The following is a 17,919-nucleotide window of genomic DNA, read 5'->3' as shown; positions in this document are numbered from 1 at the left end:
GACTGCCTTGTCTCACCACCCATCCTTTTCCTTATTCTTGATCTTGTCTTCTTCATTATGACTTCTGTTATCATATATGTCTGACCCTGATAGGTTTTTCATGCTTAGAATGGCAGGTCCTAAAGAGCCACTGCAAGGTGTCCATCGTAGTATCTGATGGGGAAGCTGCACATTAAGCGAATTGACCCAAGTGCCTATTTAAAATTTAAATGTGATGGAACTTTGTGTTTTTAATCATATGAAACAAAATTATGAAAGTTTATTATAAGTTCATTAACCTTTATTGTTGTTATTTTTCTATATTATTATTCTTAGTATGTTATTCTTTATCATTGTTTAATTTGCCTTATATTTTATATATTATTTTGGAGATATATTGATCATAGCTAAATTTTTATAAAACATAAATTAATCTTTTCTTATAATTTTTTTGTTTTGTTTTTTTTTTTTACCTTAATAAAGTTTTCTTGTTTAAAAAAAGGTTTTTGTTAATTATTACACCTTTTTTTCTCTGTTTAACTTTTTATTTTAAGTGTGTTTGGTGCTTTATTTGTGATAATGCCTTTATGTTATTAGTACTGTTACTACATATATCTTCATATTACATGGCAAAATGAGACTTTCATAAAGTTATATTTGCTTGCATATTAGAATATTGTTATGATTTCTTTAAGTTATTTGAGAATTAATATTTATTATTGTCTATAATTCAAATATAAGTTCATATTTCCTTACTTTAGATACTATTTTGCTTTTTACATAAACATTATTAATAACATAAGTATTATCTACCTAATATCAAACACCTGAACATTTAAATATCGAGCGACTGACCATTGTATTTAAATGTAAAACTTTTGTCCTATTAAGAGTGTTAGATATAGAACTTAAAGAATTCTCCCTACCTACTATTTCAACTGAGTAATAATCTGGAGTACGGTATAACTGTGAAAATAGCTGTTAAAGAAAAAAGTGGTATGAAATTCAAGATGAATGATTTTGTTTTAAATATCTCTGTTGTTAAAATTGCATGTGAATGTTTTTGAATAATATATAATAGTGTTCAGTAATGTGTTTTATGTTATAAAATATATAAATTCTCTGTGTATGTTTATATTGTAAATACATATTTATTTTACGACAAGAACATCAATGTTAAGTACTAATCCACTGAAAGCTTTTTTTTTCACTACTCATTCAACTCTGTTTTTATTACTTCATCATCATCATTTTTCCTTTTTTTGCAATTTTTAGTTAGACAAGGAAAAGGAAGAATATGCTTTACAAACAACAAACTAATTTAAAATTGGAAATAGCTTTCTTTCATATTAATAGAAACTGTTCTTTGACAGATATCAGGCGTCATTTTGGAGCTAATTATAAGTACCTTCTTCAGTATATTTTCTAGTAGCATTATTTCTACAGTCCTTTTCTTAAAAAAGGGTTAGGAAATCCTGTATTTTTATTGTTTGTTTCATAAATTCTGTTATTTTATGAAATTTAGTGTTTTTGCAAATTTTATAAATTGTTCAAGTATGTTGAGATAGTGGTTTTTTTATTTGCAGTTTATAGAATTTGTATGTCCTGGTGATTGTGTATGTATCATGTTTCTATGAGGTGATATTCAAATATTGGCTCTGCTGTGTATAGTTGCTGTATTTATCCTTGCAACTATGGGCGTTGTTAAAAATATCTAACAGTATTTACAACAATCAACAAACAGTTAACTGCAATTCAATTTCTATTCTCTTGGGTTGCTGTGTTTTGTGCCAACAAAACACAGCAACCCATTGTTATTCTGTTGACAAACTAAACAAAAAAGCTTAGTGAAAAATGATTTGTAATTTTGTATCGTGGTTTCTTGATGAATCTTAGCGTTATATATTTTCTGAAAATAGGCATGCTTGCATTTGGTTGTGTGCAAGTGCTGGTAAGTAGCTATGAACATACAAGATATTTAATTGTGTTGAGTTATTTCAGCTATAAAAAATGCACGGTAATTAATGTAAATAATGTGTCGGGTTAGATGCTTTATAAATAAATGGTAGATCACATCTTGTGGGTTGTGTGTATGTTTTCAGTGGTATTTGTCAGTTGTTTTGGATATGATAAGATAAGGAACTGATTTTATATGTTCATATTCTGTATTGAAATGTATATGGAATAATTTGTTGATGGATATCACACTTTCTGTAATTTTTCTAATGATCCAATATAGCTTTACCCAATATAATTTTTTGTCTCATCTTATTCATTTTGTGATGTGTGAATATTTTTATCAAACTGTTATAAAAATATTCAGCTAAAAGACTGGAAACAGATGAACCTGTTAATTACAAGCTAGGGCGAGTGTTTTCCATTAACAAAAATGCTACTGAACACTCCCCAGAAGAAGGTGCTGAAAATTAGTTACAAAGGTTCTTTGGAAGAATCAATTCAGTTAATAATTTTAAAGCATTGTCATATTGTTATGTTGCTGAATGAAATAACAAGGTTATGTTTTTATATATAACATAATTTTTATTTTTAAGTTTTGGGTTTTTTGTAAAAAGTATTTCATTTTCATTTAGTTTTGGTGATAAAAATAAAATATCTATTTACTTGTATTAAATCATCTGTTAACTTTGTTGGATTAAAAAAATTTTGTATGGTGTCCTATTTCAGAAAATATTTTAGAATTCTATTTAATTAACAGAGTTCCAAATTCTTTCTAACCAAATATTTGGAAGTACTTGATATTCACATACATATGTATCCCTATGGAAAAAAAAATAAGGAGACCAATGTTTCTCTGAAACTAGAGCAGATCAGTGAACTAATTTATGAAAATAAATGATGATAATACTGTAGAATTGATCTTAATTTAGTTTTATTACGATTTATGAAGTGATAAATTCTACAGCTGTATCTGCTTTTAACAGAACAGTAAAGTATTTTCAAGCTATGTGATTATTAAAATTATTCTAAATATATTTCATCGATTTCATCTTTATTTCTATAAGGAAACGTTTTGTAAATGTTTATATTTTGTGTCATTGATTAAATTTATTTATGCACATATACAACATATATTTATTGTAAGCTAGACATTATACTCTTTGTTAAAAAGCTGCTTAAAATATATTCTATTGAAAAGTACTAAAAAAAATAAGTATTTTACGTTGAACCTGTTGCATGTATTGTTTTATTACATTATGTTAATGCTGTGTTAATTATGATTATTACAAACAAAATTTTATTTTATTATTAGTCATTTGATATTTTGTGTCTTGTATGTATTTGTTTATCTTATTATTGTATGCTTCTACAGTTTTATATTAAATAAATTAGTTGACTGATGATTTAATAGTTAATTGCTATTATTGATGTTTAATGTTGTTAATTGTACCATTAGAGATTCTTGTTTTACAGCAGTTTGCAATTTACAAAACAATTTACATACCTTTGTAACTCCGGTCAGTATTTTGTACAGTAAGATAATTTTCATTTTATGGTAACCATCATCACTCATTTTAATTAGTGTTTATTTTATTATATTTATTGTTAATACTTTCATTATGTTATGTTCTCATTTTCTAACAATTAATTGTTGGTTTGCAGATGAGGAAGGTCCTAATTATATTTATGTCACTCCTGATGTTCAAGTTTGGGCAGATGATGAGGAAGAGGAGCAAGGTGAAGTCTATGATTATGAGGATGATGATGATAATGATAATGAGGATGATGAAGAGGAAGAAGATATTAAAATAAATTTTCAATATAATGATAGTAGTGAAGGTTTTTATTTGGCAAATGAGTCACAAAACATGTGGATTAAGTGTTTTAGATGTTCTAGAATATTTACTTCGAGAACTGAATGGGTAATTCATATGAGAAATGAATGCTGCGTTGCTACACTTAAATGTTTTAAATGCCCTTTTAAAACAACAACCGCTGAGGAATTAGAGAAGCATCATGAATTAAAACATTCAAATAGAAAGAAGAATACTAAATCTAAATCTAAGTCTGCTCGTGCTTCTGGTAAAACTGCCGCCAATAAAGATGAAGGGAGAATTCCTTGTCCGACTTGTGTTCGCACTTTTAAATATATTCGTCATTTGAAGTATCATGTAAAATATGAGTGCGGTAAAGTACCTCGATTTGGATGTTCTTACTGTAGCTATAGGTCTAATCAGAAAAATAAAATGAAACATCATGAAGAGAAAATACATAATCATTTTTCATTTGGTATATCGCCGCAGGTATCTGTTGAAAATAAAAATGAAAGCTCTTCAGTCAGCTATGACATAACTAAAATTAAAAATAATAAAAAGCCAGCAACTTCTGTAAAATATACTCCTGGTGATGATGATAGATTTCATTGCTCGAACTGTCCTAAACATTTTAAACGTCTTAAACATTTACAGTACCACATTAAAAATGAATGCGAAGCTACAGCTGAAACTTTGAGTTGTCAATGCGGATTTACTACCAAAATTAAATATTCATTCAAAAAACATCAGACAATTTGCACTACTAATAAACATCATGAAGCTTGTAATGAGGATGGAAATTGTAATTTTTGTAAATAAGTTTCAGTACCGGCAGTTATGAATCATTTAATCTTCTAATTGATTTAGTATTTTTAATCATTTTTTAGTTACATGCGTTTGGGTATTTTACTTTTCATTTGATTTTATTTTTCTGAGATTTATAGTAGCATATTATCTTATAATTGAATATTATATGAAGAGACATATTATATTATATGTTTCTGCAGGATACTTCAGAAATATCGTTTTTAGTTAAACTTGTATGAAAAACTATTTTAAGGTAAAAGCAAAATCATAAAATATGTCATGAACGATTTCTCTCGTTTTTGCTTAAAGATTAATAATAAATTTTTTAGTCGTAGAATGAGTTCTATAAAAAAAAAGCAGATGTAAGTAGATTTAAAATACAATTTATTTATTTATTTTTAGCTATGCATATGGTTCATTCTGTTTTATGGTAAAAGTAAACACCAGCAACTATTTAACATTTTTTTAATAATATTAGTACATTCCAGCAAGAATTAAATTGCTCTGAAATGTTCAAAATTATAATACAGAAGAGGAAAATGTCTAAAAAGATGATTGGTGTGTACTAGTTGATATTATGTTACATATGCTGAACAGTTTCGTTTCTGTACCCTTATACTTCCTTTTTCACATTATCTGTCAAAAAGTAATTTTATTCTGGCCGTAATGTACTAAGAATAATTCTTAAACCATTTAGACTTTTTAATTTTACTCTTAATTATTTTTAATTTTAATATATTTACATAACCTTATCATGTACTTTTAAAATCATTGAAGTTTTTTATTTTAAGTTTCATTTATTTACATTATTTTTTAATCAAATTATGCATGCTCAATCAATAGGATTATTCATTACAATGATATCTTGTAACTAAGCACTTAAATATCTAGTATATAGTATGTAATTAACTTGACCATTGTATTAATGGTAATAAGTGACAACCGTTGCACTGTATATTATTTCAGGGACAATTTTCATTAATGAACTTGACAATCTATTTAATTTTTGCAGATTGTATTTAGGTGTAGTTTTTAAGTGCAATAGCGTCTAAAAATTATGTATGCATACGTAAATTAATTAATTAAATTTTATTGTTTTGATTTTTTATTTTGCATATACTTTTGTTTGTTTTATTGACTTTGAAAAAAGTTTATAGTTATAACTAGTATATAAATTAATAAAAAAAAAATCTTTTACAAGTAATAATTATTCTTGAATATATTGATTTTCATATGTTACAATTTTATTATTGAATGAAAAGAAGTTGTTCAGCTGCTGAAATAATGTGTATTAAATTATAAATATTAAACTAATAAGCTAAGCTAACCTTACTTATGTATTCATTGCATTATTTTTTTATTAAATATTATTGTGTTTTTATAAACAGATCATGATTTATTAGTGTTATGTTACGCTTTTATAAACATGATTGTAAAACATTTACAATGATATGTTTCACTGATAAAAATGTGTTATGTATTAAGAATTGACATATTCATATTTATGTAGCTTGTTTGCATTCTTAGATCATATTGTTTATGACAATTTTTTTATAGAATTATGATGTTACAAATGGTATTTTTTCCTTTTAACTAATTATGGTTACAATTTATTTTTTATTTTTTGGTGGCTGAGCTAGGAATGTAATTTTTCAAATCCTTCTTACGCATTGTTAATTTTTTTATCCTGTTTTGCTCTAAACCTTTCTATTTCAAAATTTATCATTATTATTTAGATTAGTTGTAATAGGGTAACTCATATTTTTTTACATTGTATTGTACTTAGCTTAATTTTAGCTTTCACTTTTAAAATGACACTAAAAGTTTAAGGAAAGTTTAAGTTATTAGAAGTTAATACTAATTTGTTTGTACTGGTCGGTTTGAAAAAAATATATTTTATTTTATTTTTTTTTTTTATCTAATTTTAACAATTTAAATTTGGATATTATTTTCTATGCTGGAAGTCAATTTCAAGGAATTGGTTTAATTAATAGGTGTATAATATAACTAGCTAAACTAAAATTTATACATTTCATTTAAAATTTTTGATCTCTAGGATCCCTTAAAATTATGTGTAAAAATATTTTACAAATTTTTAATTTCTTTAACTTTAAAGTTATATAAAATATATTGTTTTTTTAATTTTTTAGTTCTTCAACATATTTTATTCTACTTTTTTTTTTTCAAGTACCATTATAGATGTAAATAATACTTTATTTAATTTTAATATTTATTTTTCTGTAATTAATAGTAGGAAGTAGACATTTATGTTCATAAATTTGTATTGTAATCACCTAATTGTTTAAAACTCCCCTTTATATTTACTTAACAAATACCCATCAAGGTTTCTCTTTTAGCCAATATCCAGTCCTGATGTAACCATTGTATTTGAATTTTAAAAACACTGCATTTTAGTTAAATAGATTCAAATAATTACTTATACTTTTTTATTGTTATTACTTAGATAACTATTTTGTAAATGACTTCAATATAGAATATTTTTTCACTTTTCATTCTTGAATTTTACTACTAAAATCTGCTTATTTTTCAATGTTACATTTTCAAATAGTATATAATCATGCCTGGCTCCTTCAGTCCATCTAGTGAAAAGAAGTCACAATATATACATGGAGGAGGTGATTAATTTTTTTTTGCAAAATAAATAATAATGACAGAAAAAATGTTTAAGATATAAGAAAGAGATTATATATATACTGGTATTCATATATACTGTATATCTTACCCTCCTCCCTTTACAGTGTAGAGCCTGCAATGTATATGGTGTACAGCGTAATAAAAAATTAAGCCAGGAACTGTTAAGCTTCAATTTTAAAATTTCAAGATTAAAAGTTAAGATTTTCAGGTTTAAGTTTAATCAGTACTTTGATTAGTGTTTTTAAGTCAATCTTGAATATAGAATATATCATTAACTGCGGCATTCAAATATATAATTATGTAAATTTCATTATAATTGAACCTGAATCTAGCAACATTCCAGAAAAGCTTTTATTTCTGATAAGTAATACAGTTAACAACTCAATTGACCAAATGAAAATGAATTCAGCATATTTAGTAGAAGTCTAATATTAAATATCACCACTCCTTTTATTAAATATTGTTGATCTTATGATGGAGTGGTAATCTGTCAATCTTTCATCCGAAAGTCTTTGATTCAAATCCTGGTCAGATGTGGCATTTTTTATATGTTACCAAATTTACATTTCATATTCCAATGACATTAGCTTCAAGCTTATATACAGAATTAATATTAAAAAACAATTTAAAAAATGATTTTTATACAGGAATTTTTTTTTAAATTTGATATTTTGCATGATTATTTTCCTGTTTTCTTTTCTTGGTTCAGCCAACTATATTGTTACCTATATTTTTTTTTAAATTTAGTTCTCCATATTAAATAAAACTATATCAATATATTTTTTACAATCATGATTTTTTTAAATATTTATTATATATTGAAACATTTGTGGTTTAAATATTGAAATTTGCACAATGTTTATGTCTATGTCAGTGGCATATATAAAGGTGGATGATAAAGGATGTATGAATAAACTGTAAACTGTTGCTGATTAAAAATCATCAATAAACAATAAATGTGCACAGTAACAATCTCTAACTGTAGTATGATGTAATTGAAAAGTACATTCAGAATTTTTGGTAGGTTTACTGATCACTAACCTTTCCTCAGTCATATGATTGCCTTCACTTCTTATATGCGATCAGAAATAGTGTTAAGTTTCTTGTGAATGAATTTTTGATCTCATTGAATGATCTGGCCTAAAAACTGAAGCATTTCAATGTCATCATGATTTATTTTCGAATTCCATATTTTGCAAAAATAAATAATATATTTTGCCTTGAGAAAAAAATACTTGTAACTTTCGCTTGAAGAAATTCATTTCAGATTGTGTTTGACATAATATGAATGTTACCTATGTATTGTGCTGCTGATATGTGTGTATATATTTTAAGATATACCAGATTATATAATATTTTTCTATATAAAGTTATATAATATTAGAATTTAATTTCATAGAAATGTATTGCAATTTTTTTCTTTTTAATTAAATTAGTACGTAATGTTTTAATCATACCATTATTTTCATTATGAAATGTCATATATAACCCGATAATAAATAAAAGTTCATCTTTATTAGTTATATATTCATAATAATATTTTCTTATATTTATGTTTTTAGATTTATAACTTATGGCTTTCGATAAATGTTGTTTATTAGGGATTTATTTTTTTATTTAAGGATTATTTTATGGGAATTATTTAATCGGGGCATAAGTATTGCATGGATTATATTGTTTTTAGTCATTATTTTATTACTTTATTTGTTATTGTTTTACCATAAGATAGACCATTTCATCATCTGTATTATTTAATTGCATGTAATTCATTGAAGAGCACAGTTTTTTTTTGTTTAGATTGTATTATATAATTCTTAACTATGAAAATATTTTATTAAACTGCATTAATGCAAAATAGCATTTTTATTAATTAGTTTAATATTGGTAAATCTTAATTCAAACTTATAAAAGTAATCTGAACTGATAAGTGTTTTACTGCAGTAACAAAAGTACTGAAAAAAATTATTTTATATGTGAATTTTTAATTGTTAAAAAATTCATTATTTATCTTCTAAGTGAGTTGAATGAAGTCTTTCCACTGCCCAGAACAGTTGTAATAGTGATCGAACCCAGTGACTGTATAAGTTATCACATGATTAGATTAAATGAATGGACAATCGTGGTTACCAAATGGGAAAAATTGATATTCATTAATTAGTTTGAAATAATACTCTTGTAGTTAACTATTGTAACTCATGTCCAATATTCTATCATTATTATCAACTTTTATTGTTATAAAATTCATTCTTTAATCGTTTTAAAATATTAATTTCTTTATTCCAAAAGCGATAGTCCTTTTTTTCTTGTTAAGTTTTTCATATTAATATTATATATAGTTACAAAAATTATTTCCTTTTTTTTCTTAAATGTATTGGGACCTTAAGTCATTTAAAATATAATTTTCTTTATGATTCTGTATATGGAAGACTTTATCCCTTTTATACACGAGGCAGTTCTGCATATATGACAAAAAATTATTTTATTTGCTTTGCACAGATTATGTTATGATCGATTGATTTTCCTTGAAAAATATTTAAAGTAATAAGAAAAAATTTAAAAAGTGGCTCTGTTTACTATAATTCAGTTAGCAGTCTTTAAAAAAATTTATGTATGTATTTTTAATGCCTTTTAAAAAAACAAAATTATTCATGTAATATGGATTAATGTATGAAATGTTTAAAGTTGTTTATGGGTGATGCACATTATACCATTCATACAGTAGTTATGTGTTTGAATAAGTATGTAATAGATCTTTACGTTTATGTGTAATTTATTTCATTAATTAACATACTTAACCTTTTTTTAATGGTTTCAACAGTTACTGTAGTGGTTTTATTTTTCAGTTATTTTTTTTATTTTTGGTTTATTAGTTACAGGTTGTGGTGTGTTACATTATTAATACTGGAAAAATAGTTTTTTCACTATAAATTATTACTTTTAGTTTATACTAATTAAATCATAATATATATATATATATATATATAAATTTTTTGTGTTTATTATATTCATAAATATAAAAGCCTGGGCTGGTTCAGTGGAAGAACACTTTTGATTTAGCAAGGAACTAGTGTTAGAATACATCATCAGGTAATTATTTACTTTTTTTAATGTCAGCAATAAAACATGTAGAATTGAAATCTTCCTTTAACTTGATGATGGTGTTAAAAAGACATCTATTCTTAAACTCCACTCTTTCATTATTTCCCTGTCCTATCTTATATACAAAACACACTAACACATCATAAAGGGGACTTGCTGCAAGATTCAATGTAAAGTGTACGGCTTTTTTCTTCATTATATATGTATTATAGGTATAATTTTAAATTACAAATGTTCGCTTAACATAACAATCTTTTATTAATACAGTATATAGTATAAATTGATTTACCATTTCTTTATATTGTTACTGTATATATAAGTTGAATGTTGTTTACTTGTATTTTATTTTGTTAAACTAATAAAAGTTGTTTTAAATCATAGATACTGACTTTATTTTCAATGAAACATTTTTCATCAAAACCTTAAATTTTAGAATAATTTCTTATAAAATTATATAATTTTATATTACCTCTTTTGATTTTTTTTTGTGTTAATAAGAAATATTAAAAAAAAAATTTTAAAAAGCAGAATTATTTCCTTTTCAATGAAGAATTGAAGGAATAAAATCATATATATATATATATTATAAGATGTTTGTTCTGTAATTCATTATGCATTGGCAATAAAAAGCTTAGTAATAAATAATCAGTGATGTTTTCAAACTGTCATCATCTATTTGTAAACTTCCAAATTTAAATAGTCAATTCAATGGTAATTTCAATTATCATAGAATTTTCTTTGGTCTGCAGCATTTTTTTGATAATAATTTTTCCTATTAACAAAATATAAGAAACATTTTCTGAATAGAAAACCAGAAATTACTAAATATGTTCATATTTAGTGCTTCTCTTTTTAGAATACTTTCCTGTACTCAGTCATAGTTTTCCTATAATATGAATAGATATATTCTAATTACAATTTTACAAACTTTTTCAATTGAAATTACTAATTATCATCAAATATTAGAGTTTTATTAATATAAAAAAAGATTGCAGTTAATGTCCTTCTTTGTTCACGAGGAAAACCTGTTATTCTGGAAGAATAGGGTAAATAAAATTTATTGAATAATATATTCTTTTTTTTAATGAATAAATTGTGTTAATCTGGATTCAGTGGAATCCTATCTATAACGTAATGTCTCCTGAATTCCATAAAGATTTAATATTAATTTTTCATAATTTCTGCCTTTCCTGATGTAAGATTCTGGCTGTACTTAGTATGGAATTGGATCGAAAATCTTCCATATTAAGGAATATATATATATATATTTATATTCCTTAATATGGAAGATTTAACATATATATATATATATATGATACTGTGTAAGAAAGTACATTAATTATGAGAATATTTTAATTCTTTTTTCCTTTTTCTTTATATTATATCAATTTTTATATTTTTAATTAATAAACAATTATATATTAATTATTTATTAAAAATTGTAAATAACAAGACTATAAACAAAAAAATTCTAACAATTTATGTTGGCTTGACTCACTGTAAAAATAAATAATTGCTACAAATAGTTCTTCACATCTGATCTGTCATCTTTAAGACCATGAAAAAATATGATGGCAGATTATAACAGTAATGCTACTGTAAAACAAAACCAAAAAATATAAATACCAAATCCTTATAATGCTATATATTTTTCTTTAGCATAATAAATTGTTATATATGAATTTCCCGTAGCTAAAACAGGACAAAGAAAGAAAAAAGATTTAAAAAATTCCGATTTGTTATTAATTCAGATATTTTAAATCTAAAATGTTGGCTGAAAATAAAGTTTATCAGTATAAATTAAAATAACAGTATATACAATATTTTTTTTATGTACCTGAATTAAATAATAAACTTATCATATATTTATAAAATTTTTGAAATTTATAGTAATAAAAAAATTTAAGTAATAAAAAAGAGATTTTTGTGCATTAAAATTATCAAATTTAGTGATGGTGGTGGTGTTATATATATTGTTAATTAGTAAAATCTATATATGACAATACAATTGTCTAACGGTCATGTATTTTTATAATATGAGGAATAGGCTTAATTAGGAATGAGGAATAGGCTCTTAATTAGTCTTCTTCCATAATCATTATATTACATTATGCCCTACTACTAGTAATTACTTTTAATTAAACACAGTTTATGTATAAGTACATTCTAATTTTTTTGTTGAATAACCTATAGGTTATTCCCTGTACTCAAAAGAAAACAGCCTGCAGGTTTTCCTAGTATTCAAAAGAGATCATTTTAAAAACATAAAAATGTTTTAGTCTTGTGGAATTCAACAAAAAATTTCCTGAGGATAAAGATATTGTTTACTATTGTATATGGAAGGGGAATGATCTGTATGTAAATGATGTTTTTACTAATAACAGGCCGTAATTAGTACAGTTACAGTTTAATCCAGACTCAGACTGAGTGTTTCATGAGAGTTTCATTAAGTGAATCCAACTGATCATTATGGATATTTTGTAAGTATACTTACTTATATTAACACTTTACTTTGATAATATTCCATCACAAGTTTCTTTTTCAAAGTTATCAGTGATTATTCAAATCACCAACCTAAATGATTGATTGTGTTATTTAAAAAGGAAATTAAAAGAATTTTTGACCATAAAACCTGGTTTATGATATAATTACAGGTAATTGTTAACCAAAAATAAGAAAAAAATTTCATTTATGAAAAAGGTTCATTAGTGAATTTCGGCTTATGAAACATTTTGTCCTATTTTCTGCTTCCTTTGTGAAATTAATCCATACTAAAATTCTTGGTTTACAAATCAAGGGATAAATTTGATGCTTTCTTATGGTTTTGATCTAAGAAACTGAATAACAATGTTTCCTGACCTCTTTATCACTTATGTCTTAAGGAAAACAGGGTAAAACACTTAAAGGTTTTGTCAGAAAATACATTTTTTTAGGTTTGGAATAAAATAACTGTTAATTTACCAATAAACAAACAAAAACTTCTAGTCAAAATTGTTGAGAATTTAATTCTAAGAAAATTTATGTAAATGGTGTATATTAAAATTAAACTAAATTTGAAAAAATCAACTTTGATTAGAAACAAAAGATAGAAACTGGATAGGAAAAGTGATATGAATTTTAACAGAACAATTTTCATCCATGTTTGAACAACATAATGTAAATGAAAACAAATAGAAAACTTATCGATGACAGAAAAAATGAATAAAAAATAGATTTAAAAAATTAAAATCATATACTTTTTTATTTCTCTAAAAATGATTAATTATTAAAATGGTTACTTGATAAAACTGCAAACATTTCTTCAAAGCAGTTGCTCAATGTGGCCGCCATTCTGTTCAATGTATAGTTCAGCTTTGCAAATCCATGCTAGCTGGGCACATCTAGTAGCATCATTATTATTCTTAATACTAGCTGCAGCTTCTATTATACAATGTCTCAATTCTTCTGGTGTGCCAATAGGAGCGGAATAGTGTAACAATTTCATATAACCTCAAAGGAAAAAAGTCTACTGGCATGAGCTAGGGAGATCGAGGTGGCCATTTTATGTTCTGTTTCGATCAATCCATTGCTTACTAAATGTGTTTTTAAATGATTCGTCACATCACGACAATAGTGAGCAGGTGGACCGTCATTCAAAAACCATATCTGCAAGTGCAATATCTTCCAAGAGTTCCTTTGATTTGAAAAAATGCAAGTACCGCTCTATATTGAGCCTTGGTGGTAAGAAAAATGGGCCTATGAGATTATCACCAAGAAGACTACACCACACATTAAACGAAACAGTTTGTTGGAAATGACTTGTAGCAGTCTCAAGCAGATTTTCTTTTCCCCAAGTGCAAGTGTTTTGATGATTTACAATGCCATTTCTTGTAAAATAGGATTCATCAATAATTATTACTTTGGGAATTGGAATGACATTCACATTTTCCAATTAACTATTGACAGAATTTCATCCGTTTATCAGAATCAGGTGGTAATAATTGTTGTCCACATTTGTATGAAATGGGTATAATTGTTACTCCCACAATGTTCACCACACACTTGATTGTTTAATATGAAAGCGATGTGACAACCTTCTTGAGGTGGGAGATATTTGTATCACATTCAATACTGCTTCTTCGGCATTGGCATTTAACAACATGTCTGTCAACTCTCCAAATGAAAACAAATTTGTGGTATCACCCATTGTGAATGACTGACCGAACAATAACACACAAACATTGCTCAAATGAATATTCAGATAATCAATATTCAAAGATACCTAAACACTAAATGTAATTGTTTGTGAGTTGTTGCCAGCCTATGAAAAAAAAATAATTTTTAATATGTTTTAGAAGGATGTCTTTCAAATTTATTTTTATAATTTTTAGCATTTCTGTGTGAATTGTTCTGTATAAAATCATATCACTTTTCTGATCCAGTTTGTGTGTTTTGTTTCTAACCAAAGTTTAACTTCTAAAATTTGTGTTTAATTTTAATAAAAGATATTTACATAAGTCTTTTTTGGAATTAAATTCTGTACAAAGTAAATTAGACATTTTTATTTAATTATTGATAAATTAACAAAGTTATTCAACCAAAAAAAATGTATTTTCTGACAAAACATTTTCGTGTTTTACCCCATTTTTCTTAAATTTTAAGTGAGATAGAGATCTGTGACCACTTTTATTCAATTTCTTAGATAAAATTTAATTTCTTAGGAAGCACCAAATTTACCCTTCAATTTGTACCCCAAGAATTTTAGTATGGTTTAATTTCGCAGAGGGAGCAGAAAGCAGGGCTAAATGTTTCGTGAGCTGAAACTAGCTTATGAACCGTTTTCTGACCTATGTTTATATGAACATTTTTCTTATTTTTGGCTACAGAATCTTTTCCTGAGATTTGTCGTGTAATTTAGTCATTCTGTATATTTATTTTATTATACATCTTGATTTTAACCAGAACAATTTTCAAATTATTAAAAATGAATACACAGAATGAGCCTTGCTAATTAGTTATTCTAATAAAATTAAAAATATAAAATGCTTAAAAGCCATTTTGAAAAAATACATCTTTAAATTAGAAATATTCCAGTGGGGGAATATTATATTAGTTGTGTTTAGTGATATATATTTTCTAAAAGCTGGTGAAAAACTTTTATTGGGAGTAAACGTGCACTCTTGTAGATCAGATTGTACTATGTGACATATGACTAATTACATTTTTTTTTTGTAAACATTCCAAGATCTTTTAATAGTTGGTATTTTTGTATATTTAAAAATAAATTTTTCTTTAGATTTACTTAAAAGCGTTATTGAGTTTGGCAAAGGAAAATGCTATGATTTAGTACTAAAGTCTTGTCTGATTTTCTTTTTTTTTATATTGTCATTATGCAAATTGAGGTTTAAATTTAGCTAATATTTTTATTCTATTATGTTTCAGAGACTGTGATGAAGGAAACACATTCATCAGAAGATGACATTTATATTTCAGGCAGATTTACTTGTCCACAGTGTTATAAATCATATACACAAAGAAGAAACATGATTCGCCACATAAGATATGAATGCGGTGTAGAACCGCAATTTAAATGCCAATATTGCTCTTTCAAAGCAAAACAAAAAACAAATTTAAAATCTCATATATGGTTTAAACATGCAAATATAAAAGACTCTGTGGAACAAAAAATCAGACAGCTAAATTCTAGTTCATTTACATTTTTGTAAATTATTAAATTGATATTAAAAAATAATAAACATTCATTTTTTAAATATTTATCTAAACTTATATTTAAGATATTTAAATCAATATCTAATTACAAAAAAAAATGTAATTAATTATTTTCATTCATTACAATATACGGTTTCACAAAAATAAAGATTAAACAAATTATCTGAAGGTATTACCTTAAATTTCATAAATAAAATAATACATACGCATCCTTGTATTTACCTAATATTGGCAAGATATGTGCCTGAAGTACCTTGATTGTTTATTATTGTGTTTTTAAATTGAATAATAAAATTTTAAATAATACTATTAGTCATTTTTTTTAAATCTAGTTATCAAAACATTTTTGTTTACCACATTGCTTACACATTGGAAGTATTGTTATTTTTTTAGTAATTTTTGTACAAAAATTGTAAACACAGTAGAAAAGAATATGTTACAATATATAAAAAGAATATAACAATATGAATTTGTTATGTTAATAACATAATTAAATGTCATACACCAGTACAATAATAATTACGAAGGGATTTGATGTCAAATTTTTAATTAAAAAATAAATTGTTTTGTGGATGATATAAAATATCAATTATTACATGTTTATTGTATAAAAAATAAAAATTATAAATGAAAGAAGTTAAATTTTGAAATGACATTTTACTTTTTAATATTGAAAAAAAATACTCCTCTACATTCTGAGGTGTAGCAACTGGCTGTATTACAATATGAAAAACTTATTCGACTGCCTTTCATCAGTTTCTAGCAAAGTTATTGGGAGAAAATGAGTCACTTGATAACACAAAAAGGTTTCTTCCAGTATGTCACAGAATTTAAGAGAAAGGTTCTGCCCACCAGCATAAGTATAACCTCTGTTTCCACCATTGTGCTCACTAAATTGGCACCATGTGACAGCCACACGGATGAAGTACAAAAGCTGGAGGTCAGGAAGTAAGATTTTAACCCCAATGTCTGGCAGAAGATTTCCATGGAACATACGGAAATACTGTTCCCCATAAAGGAATGCTGTGGGTGTAGACTGATGGCTCGTGTTCTGGCCAGGAAAGTAATAATTCTGGTACTGGAGTGTACTGTGAGCTCTTATTTTTTTATCATTCAATTGGTAAATACCAATCAAACTTTGAAAGACAGTTGCAATCAATATTATCCTCTGACAATTCTTTATATGAATACACCCCTTTGGTAAAGCTATCTTTCTTTGTAACTCAAAAACTACTATTCTGGCTATCACATCTTTCCAACATCCAACATCTTTAAAGATCTGAGATATATGGACCTCAGTTAGACAGTTACAAGTTGCAGGAAAGGAGGTGATTTTTCAGTGGATTCCATCTCGCGTGGATATGTATGGAAATGAACAGGCTGATTTCTTGGCAAAAAAAGGTGCACAAATCTTGCTTCAGCAGTCATCTATATTATGTTATCATTCAGCAAAGCTCTTTATTAATAATACATTCAGAGTTTCTACTCAATAATACTTCCTGTCGTATAGGGAAAATAAAAGATGGTCTTCCCTGGTATAGAATGAAACTATTATATCTGACTATCCTAGAAGCAAAAGTTTGGTGAGGATAACAACTGGCCATGACTCTCATGATGTCCTTCTGCCCCAAATAAATATATATCCTTCATCTAGATTCTCATTTTTAAGGTGGAAAGCATTGTTATAAACTGGTTGCATATAGTGAATCAGTATGATTATTTTTAAAATTGTAAATGAATGTCTGTTGTAAAGATCTATTAGTGAGTATAAAAATTAATGACTTTGTATCAAAATTAGAACATTTGTAATAAATAAATATTGAAAAAAAAGAAAAACTATAAAAATTCTTAAGTTTGAAATTAAAACCAAAAAAGGATAGTTTAATAAGTGAATAAG

At 25.7% G+C, this 17,919-nt stretch overlaps 1 protein-coding gene across 1 annotated transcript in view; it reads left to right on the top strand.

Moving 5' to 3' along the window:
* The window catches only part of LOC142327116 (uncharacterized), a 462,885-nt gene extending 446,524 nt beyond the window's left edge, over positions 1-16,361 (top strand). The window contains exon 4 of the mRNA XM_075369991.1: positions 15,735-16,361. Within this exon, the coding sequence (XP_075226106.1) occupies positions 15,735-16,018 (284 nt within the window). The 3' untranslated portion in view covers positions 16,019-16,361. The remainder of the gene's footprint in view (positions 1-15,734) is intronic.
* Positions 16,362-17,919: the final 1,558 nt, after the last annotated feature.

This window comes from Lycorma delicatula, chromosome 6, assembly GCF_047948215.1.
Source record: "Lycorma delicatula isolate Av1 chromosome 6, ASM4794821v1, whole genome shotgun sequence".
In the NCBI taxonomy this organism is placed as follows: domain Eukaryota; kingdom Metazoa; phylum Arthropoda; class Insecta; order Hemiptera; family Fulgoridae; genus Lycorma; species Lycorma delicatula.
This window is presented reverse-complemented; position numbering and strand designations above follow the sequence as displayed.